At 39.7% G+C, this 26,096-nt stretch overlaps 1 protein-coding gene across 4 annotated transcripts in view; it reads right to left on the minus strand.

Annotated features, from left to right (window-relative positions):
• TENM1 (teneurin transmembrane protein 1) overlaps positions 1-26,096 on the minus strand; it is a 784,948-nt gene that overhangs the window by 101,418 nt on the left and 657,434 nt on the right. For all 4 annotated transcript variants that reach the window (XM_031945150.1, XM_031945147.1, XM_031945148.1 and 1 more), the window contains 3 exons: positions 20,791-20,910; positions 7,747-8,008; positions 4,604-4,871 (listed from right to left, as the gene is read on the minus strand). In XM_031945150.1, coding sequence (XP_031801010.1) covers positions 4,604-4,871; positions 7,747-8,008; positions 20,791-20,910 — 650 coding nt within the window. The remainder of the gene's footprint in view (positions 1-4,603; positions 4,872-7,746; positions 8,009-20,790; positions 20,911-26,096) is intronic.

Genomic DNA, 26,096 nt, shown 5'->3' on the forward strand with positions numbered 1-26,096 from the left:
GATGTGGTGCTCGCTGCCTGACAACTCCAGGAGAAATGCGAGGAGCAGAACGGAGGTCGGTGTACAACTTGCATTGATCCAACTAAGGCCTCTGATACTTTCACAGTCGTGAAAGCTTATGGAAAATTACAGCAAAATTTTGTCATTTGGAGAAGTTCATCAGTATAGTGTCATTTCCACGATAGTATGCTCGCTGGGGTTTCGGATAATGGACGATGCTCTCGAGTTTTCCCGGTCACCGATGGAGTGAAGTGGGGGAGTGTGCTTGTTCCCATGCTCTTAAACATGATGTTTTCAGCAATGTGGTCAGATGCCTTCGATGAGAATGAAATGAAGCTCAGCTACTACACTGAGAGTGAACTGTTTAACTTGAAAAGGCTCCAAGCCAAGACTGAAGTGGAAAGAGAGTTTGTGTGTGACTTTTGAATGCTGAGGATGAATTCACTTACCTTGGCACTATACTTTCCAGGGATGCTCACTTTGATGATGAGGTTGATGTACACATTGCCAGAGCAAAGTGTTTGGGGAGGCTCCGAAGGAAAGTGTGGAAGAGGAGAGGTATTAGACAGCCTTGCAGATCTCATTGTTGTATGTCTGTGAAACCAGGACAGTGTACCAGTGCCATGCCAGGGAACTGAAACCCTTCCATATGAATTATTTTAGGAAGATTCTGAAGATCACCTGACAGAATCAGGTACTGGATGCTGAGGTCTTCTCTGGAACTGTCCAGCAATCAAACTCTACTGCAGAGAGCGCAGCTCTGTTGGGCCGGCCACATTATCTGAATCTCAAAACGAAGTGTGTGCCTAAAATACTATTTTACAGAGAACTCAAGGCAAACATTCACAAGAAAGTCAGAAGAAGTAATATAATGTTAAAGTCTTTCTGAAGAACTGATTGTGAGACATGGGAAAGGCAAGGTCCAGGACTTCCCGGTGTGGGCGTGCCTGCGTCAAAGAAGGATCTGTGTTCCGAGAATGAAGCAGAATTGCAGCAGCTCCAAAGAAACATGAGATGTGCAAACTTAGAGCCATTTCCACTTCAAATATTCACAGAGACTATGCCCAAGCTTTTGGAGAGTCTTTCTAGCTTATATTGTTCCAAACAGGCGCCGTCAGCCACACTGTACTTTGACCTTGACGTAATGACGTCACTTACTTCCTCTTCTAGAATGAAGTGCAACAATATGCCAAACAATAGTGTTTCTAGTTCTAATTCTTATGATTGTAAGTCTTAAAGTGGAAGGGACCTCAGAGGCTACCTGTCTAATCTTTCATGGCCTTTCTCACCTCAAGTCTCTCCTCACTCCAATCCATCTTGCAGTCAGCCACTAAAGCGATTTTCCTAAAGCGTATGTTGGATCATGTCACCCCCTACTTAGTAAATAGCACTGGCTCCTTATTGCCACCAGGAACAAACAGAAAACACTCTATTTGACATTCAAAGTCCTCCTTGTCATGCATATATTCTTTGACCTAGTGATGCTGGCTTCCAGGCTGGCCCACGGACAAGACTTCCATCGCTTGTATCGGTATTTTCTCTGTATCCTCCTTGCTTGGAATGCTCTTCCTCCTCAGCTCCACTTATTGATCTCCCTGGCTTCCTTGAAATCGCAACTAAAATCTCACCTTCTACCGGAAGCCTTCCCCAACCCTTCCAAATACTAGTGCCTTCCCTCTCTCAATCATTTCCTATTTATCCTGTATATAACTTGTCTCCATATATCTGTTTGCTTGCTGTCTCCCCATAAGATCTGAGAGAAAGGACTGTTTTCCCCACCTCTTTTAGTATCCCAAGTGCTTAGCATAGTCCCCGGCACACACACAGTAAGCACTTAATAAATGTTCATCAATTAACTGATCGCTTGATCACTCAGAGTCCTATTAAGAGCATTGGACTTGGTCTGGATTCAAATTAAACAATAACTAGCTGTGTGACCACAGGCAAGTTACTCAACTTCTTAGAGCCTCAGTTTCTTCATTTGTGAAAATGAAGAAAGCTGAATATCCACTACCTGCCTCCCAGACTTGTTATGAGGAAAAAAGACCTTGCCAATCTTAAAATGCTATTTTTCACCTGGCCCATTGCCAGTGGTAGCCTCCTAATTATTTTGCCTGCCTCTAAGTCCTCCCTTCTCCAACTCATCCTCCACTCGGTTGCCAAAACACTTTTCCTAAAGTATAGATCTGACCATTCCACCTCCTCTCCCTTTTGATAGATTCTTTTAGGAATTTTAACTCCTTTTACCTTCAGGACCAGATATAAACTCTTCTCATTTAAAGACCTATGTAACCTGACTCCTTCCTCCTTTTCTACTTTTCTTATCCCATACTCCCTTCTTGGCACTTCCCAAGCCAGGCACACTGGCTTTCCTGCTCTTCCTTGCACATGTCACTGCCTCCCATTTTTGTGTTTGTACCAGTTTTTCCCCATTCCTGGACGGCAGTCTTCCTCCTTTGGCTTGCTTCAGAAACTGGCCCAATTATCAGCCCCATAGCCTCTTATAGCCATTGCTTTTTCTCAGGCTGTCTTCTCTGTACTTATCTGGCACAGTTCTGTTTCAATACATGTTGTCTTTTCCATCACAGTGTAAGCTCTCTGAGGGCAGGCAATGTTGATATTTTTCTTTGTATCTCCATTGTTTAGCACCTGGCATACAGTACATGCTTAATAAATGCTTACTGACTGATTGTTCCTTCCAACTTTAGGATTTCTAAGACCTAAAGTATGACTTTACTGAGAAGCAAAAGAAATACCAAAAGGGGGTATAATATATTATTTATATAATACTTATTTTTATATTGTTTTACTATTGTTTATATATAATTATATAAAATGTATTTCTATAAATATATAATTATACATATATATATTTCTAGATAATAATTATAATATTTATATATAATGTATTATTGTATTATATTAATTTATAAAAATAAATACCAAAGGGTGACCCTAATTTCACATGACGTCTCCTAAGTTACAAGTTGAAGAATGCTAACTTTCCAACAAAAAGATGAAGCAAAGCCATTCCTCAGACTGTTGGAGTTGTTAAGTAGAAAAGACAGACTCAAGGTCGGACCCAGAAACCCGAGTGAAGGAATGAGAAGTCAAAGTCACGGTCAGAAGGTGACATTCAACTTTAGAGACAACTAGAACTTGGACATCATGCAGACTCACTGACCTGTAACTAACGTGACAAGCAGAAAGAATGGCTTGGGAGCAATAAGCCTGAAGAAAACCCGTTGCCAAGGCCTGTCAATTTTGACTTTGTGACATTTCTTCAAAATGCCCTCTTGTATTCTCTGAGACTGTCCCCACTGATACAGGGCCTAATTTATCACCTCATAATTGGACTACTGAAATAGCTGCTGGTGAGTGAGTCTGCCTGAAGTCTCTCCCTACTCCCTTACTTCAAGACACCAACATGATTTCCCTTTAGGGAAACGCTTTAGCGTTGGTCTAACCATGTCACCCCCTCTTATTCAATTTGACACCAGTATCAAATACAAAGTGATCTGTTTCATAAACTGGCCTCCTTGTCCACACATACTCTTTAATCAAGTGATGCCAGCCTCCTGGCTGTCCTACCAACAAGACATTCTAAATTCTCTGGGCATTTTCTCTTGCTGTCCTCCATGTTTGGAATGCTTTCCTTCCGTTTCACCTACTGGCCTCCCCAGCGACCTTGGAGTCCCAACTAAACATCCCACCTTTCCCAGAAATCAATCTTAGTCAGTCAATCAATTAACTTACAGAAACTCATGGTTTTTATCTGTTAATTATTTCCTGCCCATCAGGTACATAAATTCTTTGTATATATTTGTTTACATCTTGTCTCTCCCTTTAGATTGTGAGCTCCTTGAGGGTAGAGATTGCTTTCTGGCCCCTTTTCATATGTTTCTTTTGTAGCACAGTTTCCGGAACATATAATCATTGTTTACTTACTGAAAAGGGGACTTGAATTTGACCTGAGGAATGAAACTACAATTGCCTCCAATCCTTTGTTGTTTGTTCTCCCGTTCTCAAGAAAGGACCAATGACATCAAGAAGGTGATTCCATGACTTACAGGTAAACTGGATTTAAGTGAGAGAGACTGGGCAATGTCATCTGCCTCACTTTCCCCTTTAGAGCCATCTGGATCCAGGGGCAAGATATAGATCAAGAATACCAGAGATGACACGGGATATAACAGACCTTGGCCTTTCAAGCTAAGTCTTTACCAGGTCTCAGTTTGACTGAGGATAAGCCCAATCACAGATTAAGGCTATGTAAGAATGAGGCAGAGAATGGCCTCTTCTATGTAGCCAAAAACAGTCAATCCAGGAGGGTAAGACCCTCAGGATTTCTGGCCCAAACAGAAACAACTGCTATTGACATTCACTCTGAGTCAACCAGGGCCTTTGCAAACAATGACCAAGTGGAACACGGAGTAGGACCTATTCTTGGTCAATCAACAAGAGCCAGAGTGATTTGGGTTTAAACACAGTCCTTAAGACAGACATCTAGCCTATAAACCTGAACCCTTTAAGTAACTGGGAATCATAATTGGTGTAAATACAAATCAATTCATCCGGACAAGTGAACACTTAATTTACATACCTACTGCCTCCGCCAGGCCTGAAACCTTCTGCCCATAGATATCGGTCTTGTTCCAGGCAAACGTGTAGACAAGATTGATCGCAGCAGGAAACCATTTCTGCAACAGACGACCTTCCACCGTGACAGTGAGGTGCACCCTGATCATCCCCATGGGGACAGCCGAGTGGGTCAGCAGAATTCGGAGTAGGGTTTTGTAGCCTGGGGTTCGGCTGCTCAGGTAACTCAGTTTCACAAAACTGGAAGGGATGGGGATCTCCTCTTGTACAACCTGATGGAGAAGCGATAGGCAGGTTTCTGTTAAGTGGGCAACACAGATAGCGATATCGCTACCAATCACACATCTTTTCTCTGGCCATTTCTATGGAGAATCCAAGCTTGGGGCAGACTTGACTATTTTTTATACCCAGCAACTAACAAAGTATTATGTAGATAGTAGGTGTTTAATAAGCACACATATATACACACACAAGTGTGTACTTGCTGATTAATTGATTGAGAATCTTAGTGAGACAAGGGTTTCTGAGCTTATCTTCTAACTTGGGATCAGATCTAGAAATGAGGAAGAACCATTTCCTCTGGTTATCAACCCAAGAACAAAGTCTGTTTTCCAAGCATCTTCCCCACAACTGCTTTGTAGGAAGTAGAAAAATAAACATACTGCATGTGAAGAAATTCTGTGCTCTGGGTCCCCTTAAGAAATCTCTCATTTACACACATACACACAAATTCACACATGCACATGTGTTCACATGTATACCCACACAAAAACAATCTTCTTATTGAGTTCTAAGACATAGATTGCAAATCCATTTCCATAATCCTTATTTAGACCGAGCTCTCCAGGAGCAAAGACCTGGGAAGCAAGCCCATTCAGTGACATCTTCTACCGAGAATCACAGCTACCCTACGCTTTATCTTCATGGCTTCTGGGAAGTTTGTCTTCCTTGAACTACATATTTTTCATGAAACTGTATCCTCACATTTCACTGTGTTCAGAAGCACCAAATTCTGGGAATGAATTGTCATAAGATGGCACTCGTGGGAAGCAAATAATGCCTTTGAAAACTGGGCTTTAACCTTGAATGCTGTGGTAGAATGTCACCTGAGTCCTTGAGGCTCCCCCATTTTACTAATGGGAAGGAAAATAAGGAAGTAAATGATGGAAATTGGGTACTAAGGTCAAATCCTATGTACCCTGATGTCCATCTTGCAAAAGATGTCAGAGAAATAGCCCCGGTGATAAATGATCTGATTTACAGCAAGGATGGCCAGTGTGTTTATTTTAGTCTTCTTTTTCACATATTGCTTGGACAACTTATCCTTCTACTCCTTCCATTTCCAAGCAGGCCACATAGACTGTGTATTGTTAGAGAAGCAATATATGTTTGCCAGGCCTTGGAGTCCAACATATGACACCTCCTCTTGCCAGGGAATTCCTGGTCACTCTGTTGTTCCCTAGGGCTGGTATTCCCCTCTCAGACCTGCTGACTACCCATCTGTGTTTTCTGCTCATTAAGCAGCTATCTGATCCCTCTCAGATGGTAGCAGTAGGACAGTGGTGAACAAGAACATGACATTTTTTTTTTATAGCAACGTGCTATCCTAGGGTTAACTGAGCAAGCCTTCTATTAAAAATGAGATCCAAACTTCTAGATGATATCTGTAAAGCAATTGAAGCTGTAACTCAATGTAATGTAACTCAATCAAATGCCATCTTGCTCTTTCTTTCCTGGTTTTCTAAGAGAAAGCAACCGGAAAACCAGGGACAGAGACATGTGGGCTGATTCCATTGAATACTACTAACCAGTAGGTAGTGACATTAATCTTTCCCAATCAACAGAAGGGATTCTCTGTCCAACAAAGTAAAGTATTTTGTCTGGCTATTCTTTATATTTGTAATGTCCTCCATACTCGGCTCAGCCTACTGATCTTCCTGGCTTCCTCTAAGTCCCCGATAAAATCCCATATATTATTGGAAGCCTGCCCCAGGCCCTCTTGGGTTTTTTGGTTTTTTTGTTTTTTTGCTTTCCCTTTGTAAATTACTTCCTAGTTGTTTTGCATATGTTTTGCTTTGAATATTCGTTTGAATGCTCTTTCCCCCAAGAGCTTCTTGAAAGTAGTTTTTTGCTTCTCTTTGAAGTTCCCAACATTTAGAACAGTGCCTGGCACACAGCTGGTGCTTAAATGTTTGTTGATAGACTGAAATTTCAACAGAATTTAAGTTTCTTGAGGGCAAGAACTGTGTCAGTTTTGTCTTATTTTGAGAAGGAATTAGTCTGGCAATTTAAGGACTGTTTTTTTTTTTTTTTTCTCTTAAACTCTCTAGGAGTTTCAATGACAGGTAAATAGAAAAGTTCAAAAGTCAAGTAGGTTTTAAAATCAATAAGAGCCTGAAAGCTGACAGGTGCAATCTTTTGAGTAACAGAGAGACAATAGAGACCTAGGCTCTGAATTTGATTTCTGAAGGGACTTCAGTTTCAGAGCCACAAAGTGGCTGTATTCATAGACTATATTATTGCTACTGCTGTTGCTGCTCAGTCATTTCAGTCATGTCCAACTCTCTGTGACACCATTTGGGGTTTTCTTGACAAAGATACTAAGATAATTGCCATTTCCTTCTCCAGCTCATTTTACAGATGAGGAAACTGAGGCAAACAGGATCAAGTCATTTGCCCAGGGTCACACAGCCAGGAATTGTCTGAGGCCCAATTTGAATTCGGAAAGATGAGACTTCCTGATTCCTTCAGACCCAGAACTCTGTCAGGTGCAGCGCCACCTAGCAACCCTAAATACATTATCACAGACCTATATTTATCTCACTCTGTGCTAACCAGACTATATTATTATAGATCTATATCTGATTAGCTCAGAGAGTGAGATAATGGCTTTGCAGGCTAATGATTGAGTCATGAGGCTTTTCTCTCCCCCAGGGGCAGAGGCTTGAAAATTGAGCCCTTACTCTCTATTTTCAAAATGCATACCATTAATTACTTGGAGCTGAGGCTAAAGCGTCATTTTCATATATAAAAAGATAACATACTATAATGATCGGCGCACAGGCAAAAGTCACAGCTTCCCCCCCTCCCCTTATCGTCATTGTCAATCCGATCTGTTTTTTGTAACCCATTAGTCAATTTGCCTACCTGGAGCTCTGGAACAACAGTACCCCTCTCAGGGCAGGACCCTCCAAATGACGTGAGAGGAGAGGGGAGCACAATTGGGTTTGGACTCATCAAGCCAGAGATGTCACAGGATGGAGAAGGTGCAGTAGCTCTCTGCATGGTCACCTTCTCCACTACTATAAATTGGTTCCAAGGCAGCCAGAGGGTCCTTTTCTCAGACAAGAATGGTGATCGGTCAAAGACCAACGTGACTGAAATCCCGCCAATGGCCACAAGATCAAAGCTAAAACACAGAAAATACAAAAAAATTATCGAAAATTGTCAAAACAATAACTAAGACCAATTGATGGAAAGTAAAATACTTTTTGTTCCTTTCTCTCATTTTTTGGGATGCTCTTTTGTTTCTGTATCAGTCAATTTTGGAAATACACTCTTGTCTTTTCTCCCAAGAAATGAACCTTCTCTCATGACAAAGAAAAACAATTAATCATCAACAACCAATATAAATGAGTATACAACATTCTCTCCCCAGAGCCCTTGGTCTTTCTGCTGTAAAATAGGAATATGTTTCATAATCTATTTTGGGACCTTAATTGGTGTTTCCATTACTCAGAGTTCAGCTTCTCTTTTGTGACTATTTACATCGCTGAAGTCACTGGGTAAAAGTCACTGGGTATTGTTCTTCATGTTCTATTGATTTCTATCTGATTTTCACATGAATCTTTCCATGTTTCCCTGAATTCCTCATATCCCTCATTGCTTACTACACAATATTATTCCATTCCATTCATATGCCACATACATACCAACATATACAAACACATACCCAGCCATTTCCCAAACGGTTGGGGATAAAACTCATTGGTTTCTAGGTCTTACTAACACAAAATGGGCTGCTATGAAAATTCTGCTGTTTGTAAAACCTTGGTCTCTGAGTTTGACCACCTTGGGGCACGTGTTCAGCAGCATGATTATAGAGTCAAAGAGTATGAACAGTTTAGTCATATTTCTTATATATCTCCAAACTATCATCCAAAATGGCTATAATCCACCAATATTATGTTCCTATACCTATCTTCCCACAACCTCTCCAAGTTTGTTTAACTTAAGGCTAAAAAAGTAGATATTATAAGGCAAATCTACTATAAAAAGACATGCAAAATATTTGAGGATAATCTCTTGCTCTGGGTTATTTACATTATGTCAACTGATATACCTTGTGAATAATAAACAGCTAAATTTACAGTACCATTCCCCATACTCTTCATTCTAAGGACTAATTTATCTTCATGATTCAGCTGAGGATAAGGAAGGGAAAATGATTTTAGGGTTGCAAACGTAGTGCAAATTCAAACTTTGGTTCATTTACACTAGATAACATTAGTCCATTATTTTATTTATGTCCTTGAGTCCATGGCTTTGAATAATGAATATGAAATTACTTTCAAAAGCATAGAACACAACACAAATGTATTGTAACTAGCAACTTCCAATAGCATATGTCATATAGCACATGTTAGCATGCAATACCTTGGATTTAAAAAAAATCTTCTATAAAAGACATCTATGATAAAAATCCTTGACAAGGAATCAAGGATATAATATCAATTTTTCCATATGGCACTGATTATGGGCATACAGATCACACTTTGATGGAGAAATCTTTCAGATTTAAAGAGGAAAGCTAGCATTAGACTTTTTCCTGGTGTTTCTTTCAGTCACACAATTGTAACAGCGTGATAATGTTCTAGTGAAAAACTTTTAAATTAAGCAGCAATCTAAGATAATCTAGACATACTAAAATAAGAAGGGGAAATGAAGAATAGAGAGCAAACAAATCTTGGAGCTGTACTAAAAGCATAAGTTGAAGTTAGAAATAGAAGGTTAGTCAGAAACTTTGATTCTAGACCATGTACTTCTGCCGATTTAGCTCTCTGTGCTTGGATACTTATCAGCACCACTGAAACCTGAAAACAAAATGATCTGGTTACTCTGGGCTATGATAGGGTGTGAGGTAAGCCCATCAAAAGGTTTTTGTTTCAATCATTTGAAGGGAGGGGCTACTATTGTTAGGTCAAAGGATATGCATGATTTTATAGCCCTTTCATATCTTTTGATCATTTATCAATTATGGAATAGCTCATTTTTAAAAATAAATTTGACTCAATTTTCTATACATTTGAGAAGTGAGGCCTTCATCAGAGAAACTTGCTTCAAAATTCTTTTCCTAATTACTATTGTAAATTGTATTTCTCCCCTATTCGATTATCTCTCTCCTTTTACCCTTTCCCTCCTCAAAAGTGCTTTGCTTCTGACCACCCCTCCCCCCAATATGCCCTCCCTTCTGTGGCTTTTCCCCCTTCTCATATTCCTTCCCTCTCTTACTTTCCCACTGGGTATTATAGATTTCTATATCCATATTGAGTGTGTATGCTATTTTCTCTTTGAGCCAGCTCTGAGGAGACTAAGGTACATTCACTCCCTCTATCCCCTCTTCCCCTTTAGTTGGGGAAAAAAAAAAAGATTTTTCTTGTCTCTTTTATGACAGATAATTTACATCTCCCTTTCCTTTCTCTAGTACATTCTTCTCTCACCCTTTGATTTTTTTTTTTTTTAGATATAATCCCTTCAAATTCAACTCAGACCTGTGCCCTCTGTCTATATATACTCCTTCAAACTGTCATCATAATGAGAAAATTCTAATGAGTTACAATTATCATCTTTCCATGTAGGAATATAAAGAGATCAACCTTGTTAAGTCCCTTATGATTGCCCTTTCTTGATTATCTCCTTATGCTTCTCCTGAGTCCTGTATTTAAAAATCAAATTTTCTGTTCAGTTCTGATCTTTTGATCATGAATACTTGAAAATCCTCTATTTCACTGAATATTCACCTTTTCCCCTGAAGGATTACACTCAATTTTGCTGGGTAAGTGATTCTTAGTTGTAATCCTCACTCCATTGTTCTCCAGAATATCATATTCTAAAGCCTTCCGATCCTTTAATGTAGAAGCTGTCAGATCTTATGTCATCTTGGTTGTGGCTCCACTATACTTGAATTGTTTCTTTCTGGATGCCTGCAATATTTTCTCCTTGATGTGGAAGTTCCAGAATTTGGCTATAATATTCCTGGGAGTTTTCATTTTGGGATCTCTTTCAGGAGGTGATAGGTGGATTCTTTCCACTTCTATTTTGCCCTCTGGTTCTATGACATCTGGGTACTTTTCCTTGATAATTTCTTGAAAGATGATTTATAAGCTCTTTTTCTGATCATGGTTTTCAAATAGACCAATAACTTTTACATTATCTCTCCTGAGTATATTTTCCAAGTTAGTTGCTTTCCCAATGAAATATTTCATATTGTTTTATTTTTTTCCATGCTTTTGATTTTGTTTGATTGTTTCTTGATTTTTCATAAAGTCATTAGCTTCCATTTTGCTCAGTTCTAATTTTTTTTATTTAATAGCCTTTTATTTACAGGATATATACATGGGTAACTTTACAGCATTAACAATTGCCAAACCTCTTGTTCCAATTTTTCACCTCTTACCCACCCCCTCCCACCCCCTCCCCTAGATGGTAGGATGACCAGTAGATGTTAAATATATTAAAATATAAGTTAGATACACAATAAGTATACCTGACCAAAACGTTATTTTGCTGTACAAAAAGAATCAGACTCTGAAATATTGTACAATTAGCTTGTGAAGGAAATCAAAAATGCAGGTGTGCATTAATATAGGGATTGGTTATTCAATGTAATGGTTTTTAGTCATCTCCCAGAGTTCTTTTTCTGGGCATAGCTGGTTCAGTTCATTACTGCTCCATTGGAAATGATTTGGTTGATCTCGTTGCTGAGGATGGCCTGGTCCATCAGAACTGGTCATCATCTAGTATTGTTGTTGAAGTATATAATGATCTCCTGGTCCTGCTCATTTCACTCAGCATCAGTTCGTGTAAGTCTCTCCAGGCCTTTCTGAAATTATCCTGTTGGTCATTTCTTACAGAACAGTAATATTCCATAATATTCATATACCACAATTTATTCAGCCATTCTCCATCTGATGGACATCCATTCAGTTTCCAGTTTTTAGCCACTACAAAAAGGGCTGCCACAAACATTCGTGCACATACAGGTCCCTTTCCCTTCTTTATAATCTCTTTGGGATATAATCCCAGTAGTAACACTGCTGGATCAAAGGGTATGCACAGTTTGATATCAGTTCTAATTTTTAAGGAATTATTTTCCTCTGTGAGCTTTTGTTACTTCCTTTACCATTTGCCTATTTTTGCTATTTAAGGTTTTTTTTCACCTCATTAGCTTTTTGTATTTCTCTTTGAATAACTCTCATTTCTTTTCCCAATTTTTTCTCTACCTCTCTTATTTGATTTTCAAAAACCCATTTGAGTCCTTCATGGCCTGAGTCCAATTCATATTTTTCTTACTTGTCACCACTGTAATTTTGTATGATCAGAATCTTATTTTGTTGCTTACTCATTTTCCTAGCCTATGACTCTACTTTTAACTCTGTGTTAAAGTAGTTTTGTGTTCAGGGTGGAGGGTACAATATCCCAAGCTTCAGGGGTTTTATGCAGCTGTTTTCAGATATCCTTCTGGGGATCTTTACTGTGGGCTGGCACTGCTACCCATATCTGAGAAGGGCAAAGCAAGAGAGTCCTGCCTCAATACCAACCAAGAGGCCCCTGTAATCTCCTTCTTATCAGCCATTCACAGCCAGCCTCCTTACCTGTAGTATGAGATCTCCAGAAGTCATTGCTACCACCAATGTTGCTGCAGCACTGGTACTATTAGCACTGCTGTTGATTCAGTGGCTGCCAAAGCCCACTCCACATCAGGGGTTCCCCTCACACCCTAGTTTGACAAACCTTTCCTGGCAACTTTCCAAGTTGTCTTTGGCATCTGTGGGCTGAGAGGTCTGAAGATCCCTGACACTACTGGCTGATTAAGAGGTCCCAAAGTCTGCTCTTGGTTTGTCAGGGCCCACGCTGTTGCTGGTGTGGCCTGTGACACAACTGCATTCCAGACACACTCTGGTGCAACAGACCCTGCTGAACTTCCAAATTGTCTTTGGCTGGGAAATTGTTCCATTCCATCTTTTTGTGGGTTCTGTTGCTCTAACATTTGTTTAGAGTCACTATTTAAAAGTATTTGGAAGGGTTTGGAGGAGAGCTCAGGTGAGTCCCTGCCTTCACTCTGCCATCTTGGTTCTACTTCCCACTTTTAATTCTTTAGAAGCAGTATGACATAGTTGAAAAAGCTCTAGCTCCAGAGGCAGGGAAATGGAGTTAAAATTTGGCTTTTGACAGTGCCTGTGCGACCTTGGATGCATCATCCTCAGGCTTCAGTTTCCTCATCTATAAAATGAAGAAGTTGGATAGGTGGCTTCTAGTTCTGTGATCCTATGATACTGTGGTAGTCCTTAACTTGTGGTCATAGGAGCTATTAAGGTTAAAAAGATGGATCCCTGCTTCAGGAAAATGCTTGGGCTCATTAAATGCACCGTGTGATTTTCTGAAGGTAATCCAGCCTAATCTTATTTGCTTTTTTCACAGGATTACCAGACTGGTAGTTTAGGGAAATTCTGTAGCTATAGTTTACTTAGAGCTTGGCAAAGCATTGATAAATTTTCTCTGGCTTCTCACCCAAAAGGCCCTCTGCAGAGCCCACAGGTGCTTGGGGATAAATTCTGAAAGGAAATTATGAAAAGAAACAGGTGTGAAATCCTTGCAAAGAACCTACAGAAGTGGGAGATCAAGACAAAGAAGAGGAATGGCAAAGAGAGAGAGTGGGAGGAATTTTAGTGTGGCTCCTAATAAGGGACAATGAAATAGAGTCAGTGGCAGTGGGCTCCCCACTGGCTCCTCCCCACCTGCCACTGGGGAAAAAAAGCATCTGCAATGCTCCATAGCTCCTGTATTGTCAGAAGTCATTCCTTCAGAACACTGTGGCTCTCTAGGGACTATGTTTGATGGGAAAGACTTTAATTCTCCCTTATCATTCCTTTTATTACAGTATTAGATGAATAAGTACATACAGGAAAGAGATTTAACCTTTCAATCCCTGGAGGATTAGAGGCAGTAATTTGGGGAAACAGATGATAAAAGTTTTGGCTGCTTGATGGAACACTTTTGTGCTCTGGTTTAAGTAAAGATCTTTTACCAAGGATGCAACATGATAAAATTTTGTCATTGACCAAAGAAGATTCAGTGAAATGGGAGCTCAGAGCTATAAATTCGATGGATGTAGCAATGGGACTACACTATCATTGTGGACAAGTTACAGGCATGGGGGCTGTATAATAGTACAGTTTGGTAGATTCAGAATTGGTTAAATGGCTGCAATAAGTCCATTTGAAAGAAGATAACTCATGGAATATACTGGGAATTTCAAGTAGTGAGACAGACACATACATGCATATGCACACATATATGTATACAGGTACATTTTTTGGGGGGGGGCTGGGGGAGTCTTCAGTACATTTTTAACTATATACTCCTGGTGACAATCTAAACTCTTCAAATATTAATCCTGGTCTTCTTTTGTCTTCATCTCCCTCAGGCCTGATTTCCTACTTCTTAAATGTATTTAACTGAGGCTCCCATAAACTGGGGCTTATTGTCACACTGTCACCATATGCCCCAAACATGACAATGGGAAAATCTTGTTTATATTTAGCACACACTTTCTGGAGCCTAAGGGGAAAGCTATAGCCAGAGGGGAGATTTAGCAGGCTGCCTGGGTCTAGTATCTGTCATATGTATACATCTGATTTCCACAGGGACCTCTGTAGAGGAATGGACTCAGTCTCTCATTTTTAAAAGACAAACGCATTATTCCTAATTTAGTGCCCTGTATAATCTAGAAACAGAAATTCTAGGACTTTTTGGAGGTACAATTTCAAAATACAGCAAGGTTATCTTATTTCCTTCACTCGCTACGATTCCCTTCACTGAGACCTTCTGCACATCAGGTCTTTTAAGGAAAACTGAGGGTTTCCTTTTCATTTTTTCCTCCTCCCCCACAAGGCTAATGGGGAAAATTGTTTTGCATGACTTCATATTTGTAATGGGATTTGGATTTTTTGCCTTCTCAATAGGTGGGGGAGGGATGGGGAAAGGGAGATAATTTGGAAATGAAAATAAAATAAAAGTAAATTTTTTTCAAAAAATGAAAAAAAAATGCTAAGGGATTATCAGACCTCCACAGGAAGCCCAAGATCCCACGAGGCACACTCTATTCAAAGAGGTGATTGTGCTCATATCAATGTCTCAATTCTTGGGATGTGGCTGAAAACACTGGGTAAGGGAGAAGCTGGTTCAATAAAAATGCACTAGGAACTGAGCTACAGGAAATCCTTATTATTTATACTAATTGAAAGAAAAGGCCAGTCTGAGTCAATGGAGAGGCCCAATTAGAGACTATTTGAAAGGAAATACCATATTAGCGCTTTGGAGTACATACAGACATGCAGCCTAACTACCACTAAAGCTGGGCCTGTTTTAATGACAAGACAGTTCCTCTGTAATTAGAAAGAGAACTTACATATAAACAAATTTATACAGTAAAATTCACAAATGTAGTTTGTTTTCTTAAGTAGTTCTAAATCCCCATTGTCATCCTTCATAGCATTATAGCATCTCTGCTTTGGAAGGAACCTCCCTCAGAAAGCCATCACCACTACACTGGTGACGGAAAACTGAAAAAAAAAAAAAGAGGTCGCTGAATAAGGATTCCGGCATGTAGATATCGACTTAGGAAATCACATGTTACCATTACCTATGTTTTATTATATTTTAATTTATCTTGTTAAATATTTCCTAATTACATCTTAATCTAGTTTGGGCCAAACTTGGAGTGTTGCATATTCAAGGCAGAATTTTTGACATTTCTGCTCTACAACATATTCCCAAACAAGTGGTCAGTCTTCTCTCAAAGGGGGACCTACTCCTCTAGCACAGTGGAAGCTACTATGCACCTCCTGAGGCCATCCCTTCAACTTTTGAATAGTTCTAAGTGCTAGAAAGTTTTTTCAAATTGTAATCTGTCCTTCTGTAGTTCCTCCTAGTCCTGACCCTCTTAGCCAATTAGATTAAGTTTAATCATAAACTATCACATCTATACACATTAGTCACCTGTTCTTTAGGCTAAACATCTCAAATTCCTTCAGTTGATTATATGGCATGATTATATGGCACTATCTTCTTTTGGATTATTTCAAGGTCTTTTCTAAAACATAACCAGAACTGAACATGATAATCCATATATAAACTAATCACAGAAGAGAATAGGAGAATTTATATTGGAGTTTAGTAATCCCAAACCTTTATGGTTGTTTCTTCTTATAATGTCAAGGTTTTTTTCCCCTTGATGCCTGCAAAATTTGTTTTAAAATTGTAAGATCTCAAGGTTGACTATAATGTTTCGACATGAAATCGGCATTCTATGGATTTTCTCAGGCTTTACTTTGCCATTTGTTTCCATTATAGCTGGAAATTTTATCAGTATCATTTCTTTCTATATAATATTCCAATTTCCATTTCTATGTGTTTTTTTCAGGAGGACTATGTATTTTACCTTAAGATCAATATTCTTGTTTTAGAGCTCTCATTCTTCAAATATTAAAAAAAAATTCGATTATTTTCTCTTTTGCTTCTACATTGTTTTGCATTTCCAGCTTGGTGGTTCTCCTTTTTTAGGGAATCTACTTCTTTTCAGTGTGTTCCTGTTTTTTGTTTTAAATTCCTTAGGCTATAGTTAGATTTAGTGATATTTTTTCCTTAAGAGCTCTAATTTTTATCCTCATGTCTGATTTTGTCACTTAATTCTTTTATTGCTCTTCTGAACTATTTTAGAATTTTTAAAAAAATAATTAATTTTTAATTAAGTTCTGCTTTACTTTGCCTTGTCGTAAGGTATGTGGTCCAATGATTTAAAATATTTATTCACTTCTATGTTTTTCTGTGCTTTTTTTAAAATTAGTCCACTGATCTTTCTATCATATATCCTTGCTGGAAATGGACTCGTTATGGCCAATTCTTTCTCTGTGCTCTAGTGCCCCTTTCCAAGGCTTTGCCATTTTTTTTTTTATTTTTATTTTTTTTGCTATTCTCTTGTATTACTGAGGCTGTGGGCTACAAAGATGTGAGGGTGAGGATTTGGTACATCACTACAAGGAAAGTCTTTAATTTCACCTTTTCCATTTTTTTGAACTTCATGCTCTTGACAATGATTTTCTTTAGCTCCTAGCCTGATCCTGGTCAAGAAGAGGTTGGAGGAGGGGTCCTCCTACACACTCATGTATGCGTGTTTGAGGGCAACTGTGAGATACCCTTATAATTGAGTCTCTTCTTCCTCTCATTTCTGCTGTCCATTATTTCTTATGATAGGTACATGAAATAGTTTTAAGCATCCTATGCTTCTGATTTCTTCTCTTTTCCTCAGTGTCTCCTAGGCTCCATATCCCTCTGAAAGTACATCCTTTGAATCTGAGGCCTCAATCTGTTGTGGACTTTGTGCTTTTCTGGGCTGGTTGGAACCAGGGGTAGATGTTTAGGGACAATAGGAACTTTAACGACCTAGGAGGAGGGACACAGTGCTAGGGGTTCACTCCAAAATCCTGTGCCTAAAACTGCAATGTGAAAAGAGATTCAACAGAAAAAAATTGTCAAGAAAAGGGTACCAGTGGAGGAGGAAGAGGAGATGTGCTACCAGATTAGCAAGTTGTGCTACCAGATTAAGCAAGTTTATCTTTAGTTTTTCTTCCATAAGAATTATTTTGAGGAAGCTTCTTTCAAATATCCTATTATTGCTGAGTTTGCTTCATATGGAGACCCTATATTTGTGATGTTATAAAGAAAACTGTCCCATGCGACATCTCTTTCTTCCATCTTCCTTGAATTCTCCTTTGTTTATGTCTTTTAGCGTTGAAGGTGAGATCCCTGGGCACCAACATCTCCCTTTTTCATCATCATCAGAACTATTTCTCTGTTTCTTCAGTTTTCTTCTTGAGAGTTTCCCATCCTGCTTAGACTGATTTCCCTTGTAGAACATTAGGCAATGGGATTTTCTCTGAGCCTTGTGCTGTCCCCAAATCTAGGGTACCTCTCAGACTATTTTCACACATCTCATTACTAGCGATTCTAAAGAGTAGTCACTTCCCTACCAAGATGACCAACATTTCCACTTTAGAAACCAGTTCCTTCTTATGAATTTAAATCAGATGCAGAATAGAATTTTCACTCATTAGTTTCTTCACCTTTTGAAGGATTGAAATAATCCTTAAGGTAAATCAAGAACTTATGTTACTTTTCACAGGATATACCTGGATAACTGAAGTTACTGATTCCTACAATAACATGTTGGGTTAATGATTCTTTTCATGACCTCATCACTACCATTTCCATATATATGGTTTATTGGCAATTTCTGCCTTTGATGAGCATCAGCCAAATGGTCTCTAATATAACCCATTCTGGTTCTTGGATATCCCCATTTAAGTATTTTAAGTGGCTAGATTGAGTTCATCTGTGGGGGAGGGGAGGAATTCCCAGTATGGAAATTTCCTTCACAGATGTATATTAGCCACTCATCTATAATTTAAAGTCTTACAGAATTGCCCGACAATATTAAGAGGTTAAGTGTTTTGTCCACCAGTTGCATACAGTATGCACTGAAGGCAAGACATGAGAGCCCAGGTCTTTAAGACTCCATGACTTGCCCTCTACTTACAGTGCTCTTTGTTTAATATTTTACATACTGAACATTCTCAAAACATCCACTCCAACTTTTTTGTATGTTGCCTCTTTTCCATAGAACTCAACCTTCCAGAGCCACAGGCCAGCCATGAGTCCCACCCCACCACATCTCCACCAAGTATACATGATAGAAGTTTGCTTTCTTGCCTTAGGATCTCTCGGGTTTTATGCTGCTTGATCCTTCTATGGAGTTTTGTTCTGTGACTCTAATTCACTTATCATGCAGTGTTGTATAAAACCTTCAATGGAGTTTTTGTCCCCACGGCTAGAAAGAAGTCCAAGAAGGCAGGGGGCCATATCTTATCTAAACTTTCCACCCCAATACCTCTCATTGAACACAGGAGGGGCTTAATCACTCTGGAATAGATGCTGTTGATGGTTATGTTAATGATGTTTCCTTGGAGTCTTTTTTTTTTTTTTTTTTTTGAGCTAGAAAATTCTGAGTTAGGTCAGGTTCAGTTTGGTGAGCATTCCAAGTGCTGGATGGGGGAATAGAGATTTGTGAGGGGACCACCCAGCCATCCTGCTTTGGGGATCTGGCTCCCAGGGTTGTGAGCAAGGGCTCTGAGACTGTCTCTACATGGGGCCATTGACTCAAACGTTTTAGACCAAGGTTTTATTGGGGATTATGTATATCTAAATGCCAATAAAATGTCTACAACTTTGGACTCTTCCATATGCTGAAAACATTATAGTAAGTGACTTCTCTGTTCTGGCTTTTAAGGACTTTGGGATCTCCTTGGAGATTAGGGGTGATTTTGGTCATTCTTGGACAGCATCAATCTAGGCAGTGACTATAAAATCATGAGACAAAGATTGGAAAAAAACAAATCAAACTGATTAAGTTGTTTTAGCTATTTTCAGACGGCACAATCTTTTATTTTTGGCAGAAATATTTTGGGCACTTGAACAACCACAAAATCTTTAAGTGAACTATTTTTTATTTTTACTTTTGAAACGTTTGCCAATTGCTATGTAGAAAGAGTCAAACTACTGTCATGGGCTACACTTTCCATTTGCACTGGATGCAGACAAATGTATAGAAGGTAACGGGGAGAAGAATATAGGATTCTTAATTTGCTTATAACACATCATGTGGTGGATTTCTGTAGGCAGCCTTAGTTTCAGTTAAAGTCAATAATTATTCCAAAATCGCAGCCAGCTGGTAAAAATGCAAACGTTTATTTCTCCTTCCAAAATAGCCTGGTTAGTTGAGGCCTAACTCTCTGCCTGGCTCCAAGAGATCTTGCAGCTTTGTCCTTGGCTTCTGCCTCTGCTTTCTTCAGCCTCCATCCAGCACCAAGTTGGAAGATGCAATGAATCTCTCTTGCCTCAAAGATAGGGTCTGTAGGCTTTCTTCCAGAGTGCTCTGTCTCTGACCCCGTTAATGTTCTGGAGAAATTCCCCTTTTAGCTCTAAGAGCTTCCTCCATATATGTCATCTCCCAAAGGTTAACTCCTCCTTCTCGAGGCAGGGATTATGGGTTATCTCCCAGAGTGCTCTCTGGTCCTAAGAACTTCAAGGGAGGTATGAATTCGGACTAAGCCATACTAAGCCCTGCATTCTCCCAAACGTGTCAACTCCATTGAGTACTTTGATACTTATGAGCTCTCTAAAGGTGTGAACACAAGCATTGTTCTATCAGTTCCACTTAGTACCTTGTTTCAAGTTCTGGCCCAAAATATCTTCTTCTAAGATCAAATCAATCATATTGAACCATGACAAACCAGATAACTATTGTCTCTATCAACTCCAATGTCTTAACACTTTGTAAAGATTCCAACAACATCATCCTAAGGTTGACAGAGGATTTTGGCTGGGAACCTTGACACAGAGGGAATGAAGAAGGGAAAATAGGGTAGAAAATGAACATGACCTTTGCTCCATCTACTTGGGGCTCAAGCTAGTTTTTTTTTTTTTTTTTTTTTTTTTTTACAGAAAACTCCTAACATTTAATAAGTTAATATCATATAGAAATATATAATTAATGTATGTGATTAATGTAATTAATTATGTTTCTATATAGATATATAATTAATTAATTACATATCTATATACATTCTTAGAGCTTCACCACAACCTTGGCTTGAGGCATAGGACCTCAGGCACAGGAGTTAACCTTCCCAGACGCTTGGGAGGATGCCCAAGGTACAGAGCAACAAGCAGGACTGGATGAGCCCATTGCCTCTAATGATGCCTTGCTTCAGAGCTTTGGTCTTAACCGTGGAAAAAAGGCGGTATTAGGGCCCAAGGAATCAGGAACAACGAGGACAAAAACCATTGTCTTACCTTCCATCTTGTCGGCTGATAGTATATCCATAATCGCTGTGGCCTAAGAAGCTGACGTTCACCCCAACTAGAGGTGTTCCATCCACAGCCACAACCTGACCTCGAATCACACAGGCACGTCTGCAACAAGACAAAAGCCCAATATGAATGAATGTGTGTCCAAATATTAGTGAAAATCTGGATCAATTCTACAATCTAAGTCTTCATATTTGTATAGGTGTATATAAAACAGGACCACTAAACAGTATATTACAAAGAGAGCAAAAGTGTGCATAGTTATAGTTCTGGGGTGATAGCTTTGGGGTGATCATACCCAGCATGGTACTAGATATACCAATGAGACATCCTTTTGGGACATGGGGATATCTGCTGCTGTCACATTTTCTTTTCCATGAACAATTGATAGGAAATGTAGTAGACTACTATTTCATCCTGTGGTTTTAAATAAATATTTTTATAGAAAGCAACAGAAGCAAAAAGAAAAGGCAGGGTCTCCAAAGTTAAATACATGGTTGACTTAAGCTCGTAAGGGTCAAAACTCATTAGGACATCCCTTTCTTCAATATTTTCCCCTTCCTATGGATTCTATCAGATTAATCTTCCTAACAGAAAACTTTCTAATCCATGCCCTCTTGCTCAAAGTCCTTTAATGTCTAAGTGGCTAGAGCACTGGGCCTAGAGCCAGGAAGATTCATCTTTCAGAGATAAAATCTGGTCTCAGACACTTATTAGCTATGTGATTCTGGGCAAATTACTTAATGCTATTTGCCTTGGTTTCCTCATCTGTAAAATGTGCTAGAGAAGGAAATGGATGATCACTCCAGTGTCTCTACCAAGAAAACCCCAAATGGGGTCACAGAGGATCCGACATGACTGAAAAAGAACTGAAAAGCCTACTACAAAATAAAAACTCTTTATCTTGGCATTTGGGACCTTTCATAATCTGTTTGCTTTCTACCTTTCTAGACTTCTCTGATTCTGTTTCCCTTCACACACGTTCTTGACTTCACTCATGCTAGAGATTCCCTAAAGGCCCTCTCTTTCTCTCTCTCTCTCTGCAAGTTGAAAATCTGCACTTCCACAAATGGCCCCTTCTCCATGTAGTCTACCTTAATTTTTCCCAGCCAGAAGAGATTTGTTTCCTGTGAAGTCTCCCCGTGCTTTCTTTAAGTCTCTACATACTTTGGCACTCTTTGTAGTATACTGTTTAATGATCCTGCCTTTCCTCCCTATACTACCAGACCCTGAGCTCCGTGAGCGCAAGAACCATGTCTTATGCATACTAATAGCCCCATTTAGTGGCTAGCACAGGGCTTTACCTGAAGCAGCCACAGAATCAGATGGCTGAAATTAACAAAAGTGCTCAGTAGTCAAAAGCTTCCACATAACCATATCCCAGGAAAAGCAAAGAAATCGGTCAGCTCCCTGGAGTTGGGAAAACAAGCTCTGCCCTGAATTTATTAGCATCTGTTTTCAAAAAACACCAATAAGCTATGGACTTGCAAATGGTACAGAGAGGTAAGCTAGCATCATTATACAGCACTGCCGTGTTTCTCTCCTCTCCCTTCGTTAAGTTAGTATCATCAGGTCTGTGACACTTATCATCTGCTTCTTCCTTTCATTTCCCTCTATAATATTTCATCAATCGCTTCCTCTATGGCACCAGGTTATTCTAATATCACTCTATTATACCTAACAAGGTTCCATCAATCAGCCAAAGAAGATTTTATTAAGCAGGCACTATGTTCCAGGCACTGATGAGTGCTGGGAATAGATATAAAGACAGAAGCCAAACAGTTGCTGCCCTCTAACAGGGGAACAACACGTATGTATACAGGTGGATACAAAATCAAGATGTGCTAACTAAGGAAGGGGAGGTGCCAGAAACCGAGGGAGGGGGGCAGGAAAAACTTGGTGGAATCAGCACTTTAGGCCTGATTGGATTGTGCTTCTAGAGAGCTTGCTATCAATGCAAAGGCCTATGGATAGATTATGGATTGCTAAAATGAAGAGACTCTGTGGGAAATGAGGTTTTGTGTGTGACAATTTTGTCTCTGGGCAGGACAATGGACAGCAGTGGTTCAACTGGCAGTACTTTTTTGAAAACAAGCCAGTCTCAACTCAGTCCTCAACAGTGTCCCATTGACTACACCTTCCCCATTCTCTGGACTTTGTACTCCCTAGAATTACCATCTTGATAGGATCAAGTCATTTATATTTCACCTTTGTACTACTTGCACTTTATTTTTTGTGTTCTCAACCAACTATAAGACTAGAAATGTGTGCGCGTGCATGTGCGTGTGTTTGTGTACACATGGCTGTGAGAACTCCTTCCATATTGATGATCTGACCCTTCCCTTTTGTTTACAAGTAATAGAAAAGACCTTGATCTAGAGACTTTAACAGGTTCTTTCCCTGAACACTGGTTTCAGAGAGCCTTTTAAAAGGAGCATTATGATGAACTTGGTAAAAAGAAAACAGAATGTGCTGATAAAAAGCTATTGTACAGCCCAGGGGTTTTATAACACACTAGCCAGTGGGGCTGGGAAGCTGCTGGGTTAGCGAAGTCAAAGGATCTGAAACTCCTTTCCAGAGACTCCAGTGTTCCTCAGTGAGCTCCCAACGTGCCAAGGCATCTCTAATTGACAAGGAGACTGTACTTTAAGGGAGCAGGAAAGGGAGAGCAGAGTGTTTTTCCTTTTCTTTCAGTAAGACTGTTTAGATTCTCCACTCTATGACATTTTTGCACAGTCATCCTGACATGGTCCTTTTGCACCAAACTCAATCCTCTGGGCTTTTATTTCAGGAACATTAGTTGAAAGCATTTTCTTGTAGTTTGCAAAAGGAACACAGCTTCATTTTGTGAGGCAGACAAGCTCATCCCAGTCATCAGCGTTCTGGACTCTTCTGTTGTGTGTCTCTTGGCTCTTTCTCTTTCCCTTTCACGGGAGGCCTGCCTTTTGACTCTCCTGCTCTTTAATATTCCTTCTATTTTATGAATTGCACAGATTTGGGTGACAACGCCTCATCAAAGTCATCATTATTCAAGACACTGTCTACCTGCTCTTCTCATTCGGTTCCCTCATCATTCATCAATAATGCATGCAGGACCGGTCTTTCAACTCAACTTTATTCTTTATATTTTAGGAGCTCCACTGACTTACAGTATGTGATAAAGCCTCATAAAACTTATTATTTTACATTTATCAGTATTGAACTGCCTTTGTAAAATATTAGCTTGAAATGTTCTAAATTTCCTCAGATCTGGCTGCATTTTCCCTCATTATTGACACACTCAACATCTTCTGTTTCTCACGAGAAGTACTCATAGTACTCTTTGACCTAGGACCCTTCTTCTAATTTTTCATCAACAACAGTTGTCCGGAGTCCATATATGTTTCCTAAGTTAAGCAAAGGCATTAAAGTCCTATTTTGATTTGTAACACTCTTGATTGACACCGCATCTCAGATAGGGCTGATAAATCTACTTACCAAGCAAATTTTCCATTTTCTAAGGAAGACTCTGCTTCCCCAGGTTTTCTCCCTCAATTATTTTTGTTATATCTTCTTAGAAAGTGCTAGGATAATAATAGCTAGCACATACAGTAATTAAAGGTTTTCAAAACACTCAACAACTTGTTTGATGCTCATACTGACTCTCTGAGGTGGGGGCTTTTATATCCACCCCTCCCTCTTTTGAAAAAATAGGCAACAAAACTGACGTTGAACGAGGACACCGACAGGCCCAGGGTCACATATCTAACGAGTGTCTGAGTCCTTTTTTTCTTGACTCCAGAGTTCAGGGCTCTGTTGCTTATGGCACCTCTCTCTCTCTAGATGAAGTTTGCCTGCCATCTCATGGACTGTTATTTTCTTCCCTACCTAAAAGCTTGCTATCTCTTTTTTTTCTCACCAGGGTCCTATCTTCTCTGTAGGTTATTCAGGCAAATGTAAGTTCACACAAGGAAAGCATCCCTTAGACCCCTAAGGAACAATGGAACGATACTGAAACTTGAAGGCAGCATGTGCCTGGGAAGATGATCTTCCAAGATCCTTCAGATTAGACAACATAAGTAGATGTTTTGATCTATATAACCAGAAACCTGGCCCTGTGTGTCCACGAATTCACCATCCACTGTCTATTAAAGAATGGATGTTGCTAGTGAATATTAAGCTGTGAATTTTCTTGATGAGTTCCCGATATGCTTAATCCAAGAAGTGTGCACATCCACCATGGGGACTATATGTTTTCTTTCCATTCATAGATCTCCTCCTACACTGGTTTTGAGAGCTAGAGTGATTTTTGTGTTGAACCCCTTTGCTCAAATGGGAACTCCACCCGTTTAATACTGGCCAAAGGAAGACCATCTGGATTTAGATGGACATGACCTGATGAAACTCTGACAATCCCTATGGTAGAGCAACAGGCTCAGGAGAATTGCATCTTCGCTGTCTTTACAATTCAAAGCTGAGTCCTGTAGTCATTTGGAGGCCTGCTCTACAACACAGGAGACTGGAGGAAAGTCCCGTGAGGCAGTACATATTTTATGGAATCGGGGACCGGTGTACTGAACAAGCTGCTTCCTAAGGTCTCGTTCATTCTAGAGTTGCTCTTCTCATTGCACGTACAGATTACCTCCAGCCTGCAATCATGGCTTGGTTCCTGTCTTCTCTCTGCTTATTTGTCTTTTGTCTTCTTTGTCAAATTTCCAATAATCATTTGACACTTCAGGCAAGAGCATTAATCTCAAGCATAGAACTTGGGTGCAAATAAACCCCCCAAATAGGCTGAAAATTAAATTGCTGAAATAAGATGTAATTTACAACATTGTCTTCTGATTAAAATCTTTGGTGAGGAAAATTAGGCTCTAAGCTAGGGAAGTTACATCCATTTGCTTTTGTTGATTACTTGGGCCTAAGCACTCTTTGAAGGGTAGCTCATTAAAAGCAAGGACTGGAGAAGCTGGAAGCTTAGCAGCAGAGGGCCCAGCTTTGGTTCTTTTGTCCACGGGAACAGGCCCACTAACAGTTTTCCACAACTGACAGCTTTGGCTAAGTCTGAGCATTCTGAGCCGTGGACTGAGGGTGAGGAAATAGGATTCATTCTCTCCTGCCTTCTGCTGCTAGCATGCCTGGGGACATTTTCTCCACTCTATTTCTACCACATGTAGTCAAGAGAGTCTGACTTTGCATTACCTGAGAGCTGGGAGGGCCCTAGGAAGTCACCTATTGCACACCAATGTGTGCTTGGACAAGAATTCCCTCCTTCACAGTTTATGATTATAAGATCGTGGCCTTAAAGATGG

Source organism: Sarcophilus harrisii, chromosome X (assembly GCF_902635505.1).
Source record: "Sarcophilus harrisii chromosome X, mSarHar1.11, whole genome shotgun sequence".
Taxonomy (NCBI): domain Eukaryota; kingdom Metazoa; phylum Chordata; class Mammalia; order Dasyuromorphia; family Dasyuridae; genus Sarcophilus; species Sarcophilus harrisii.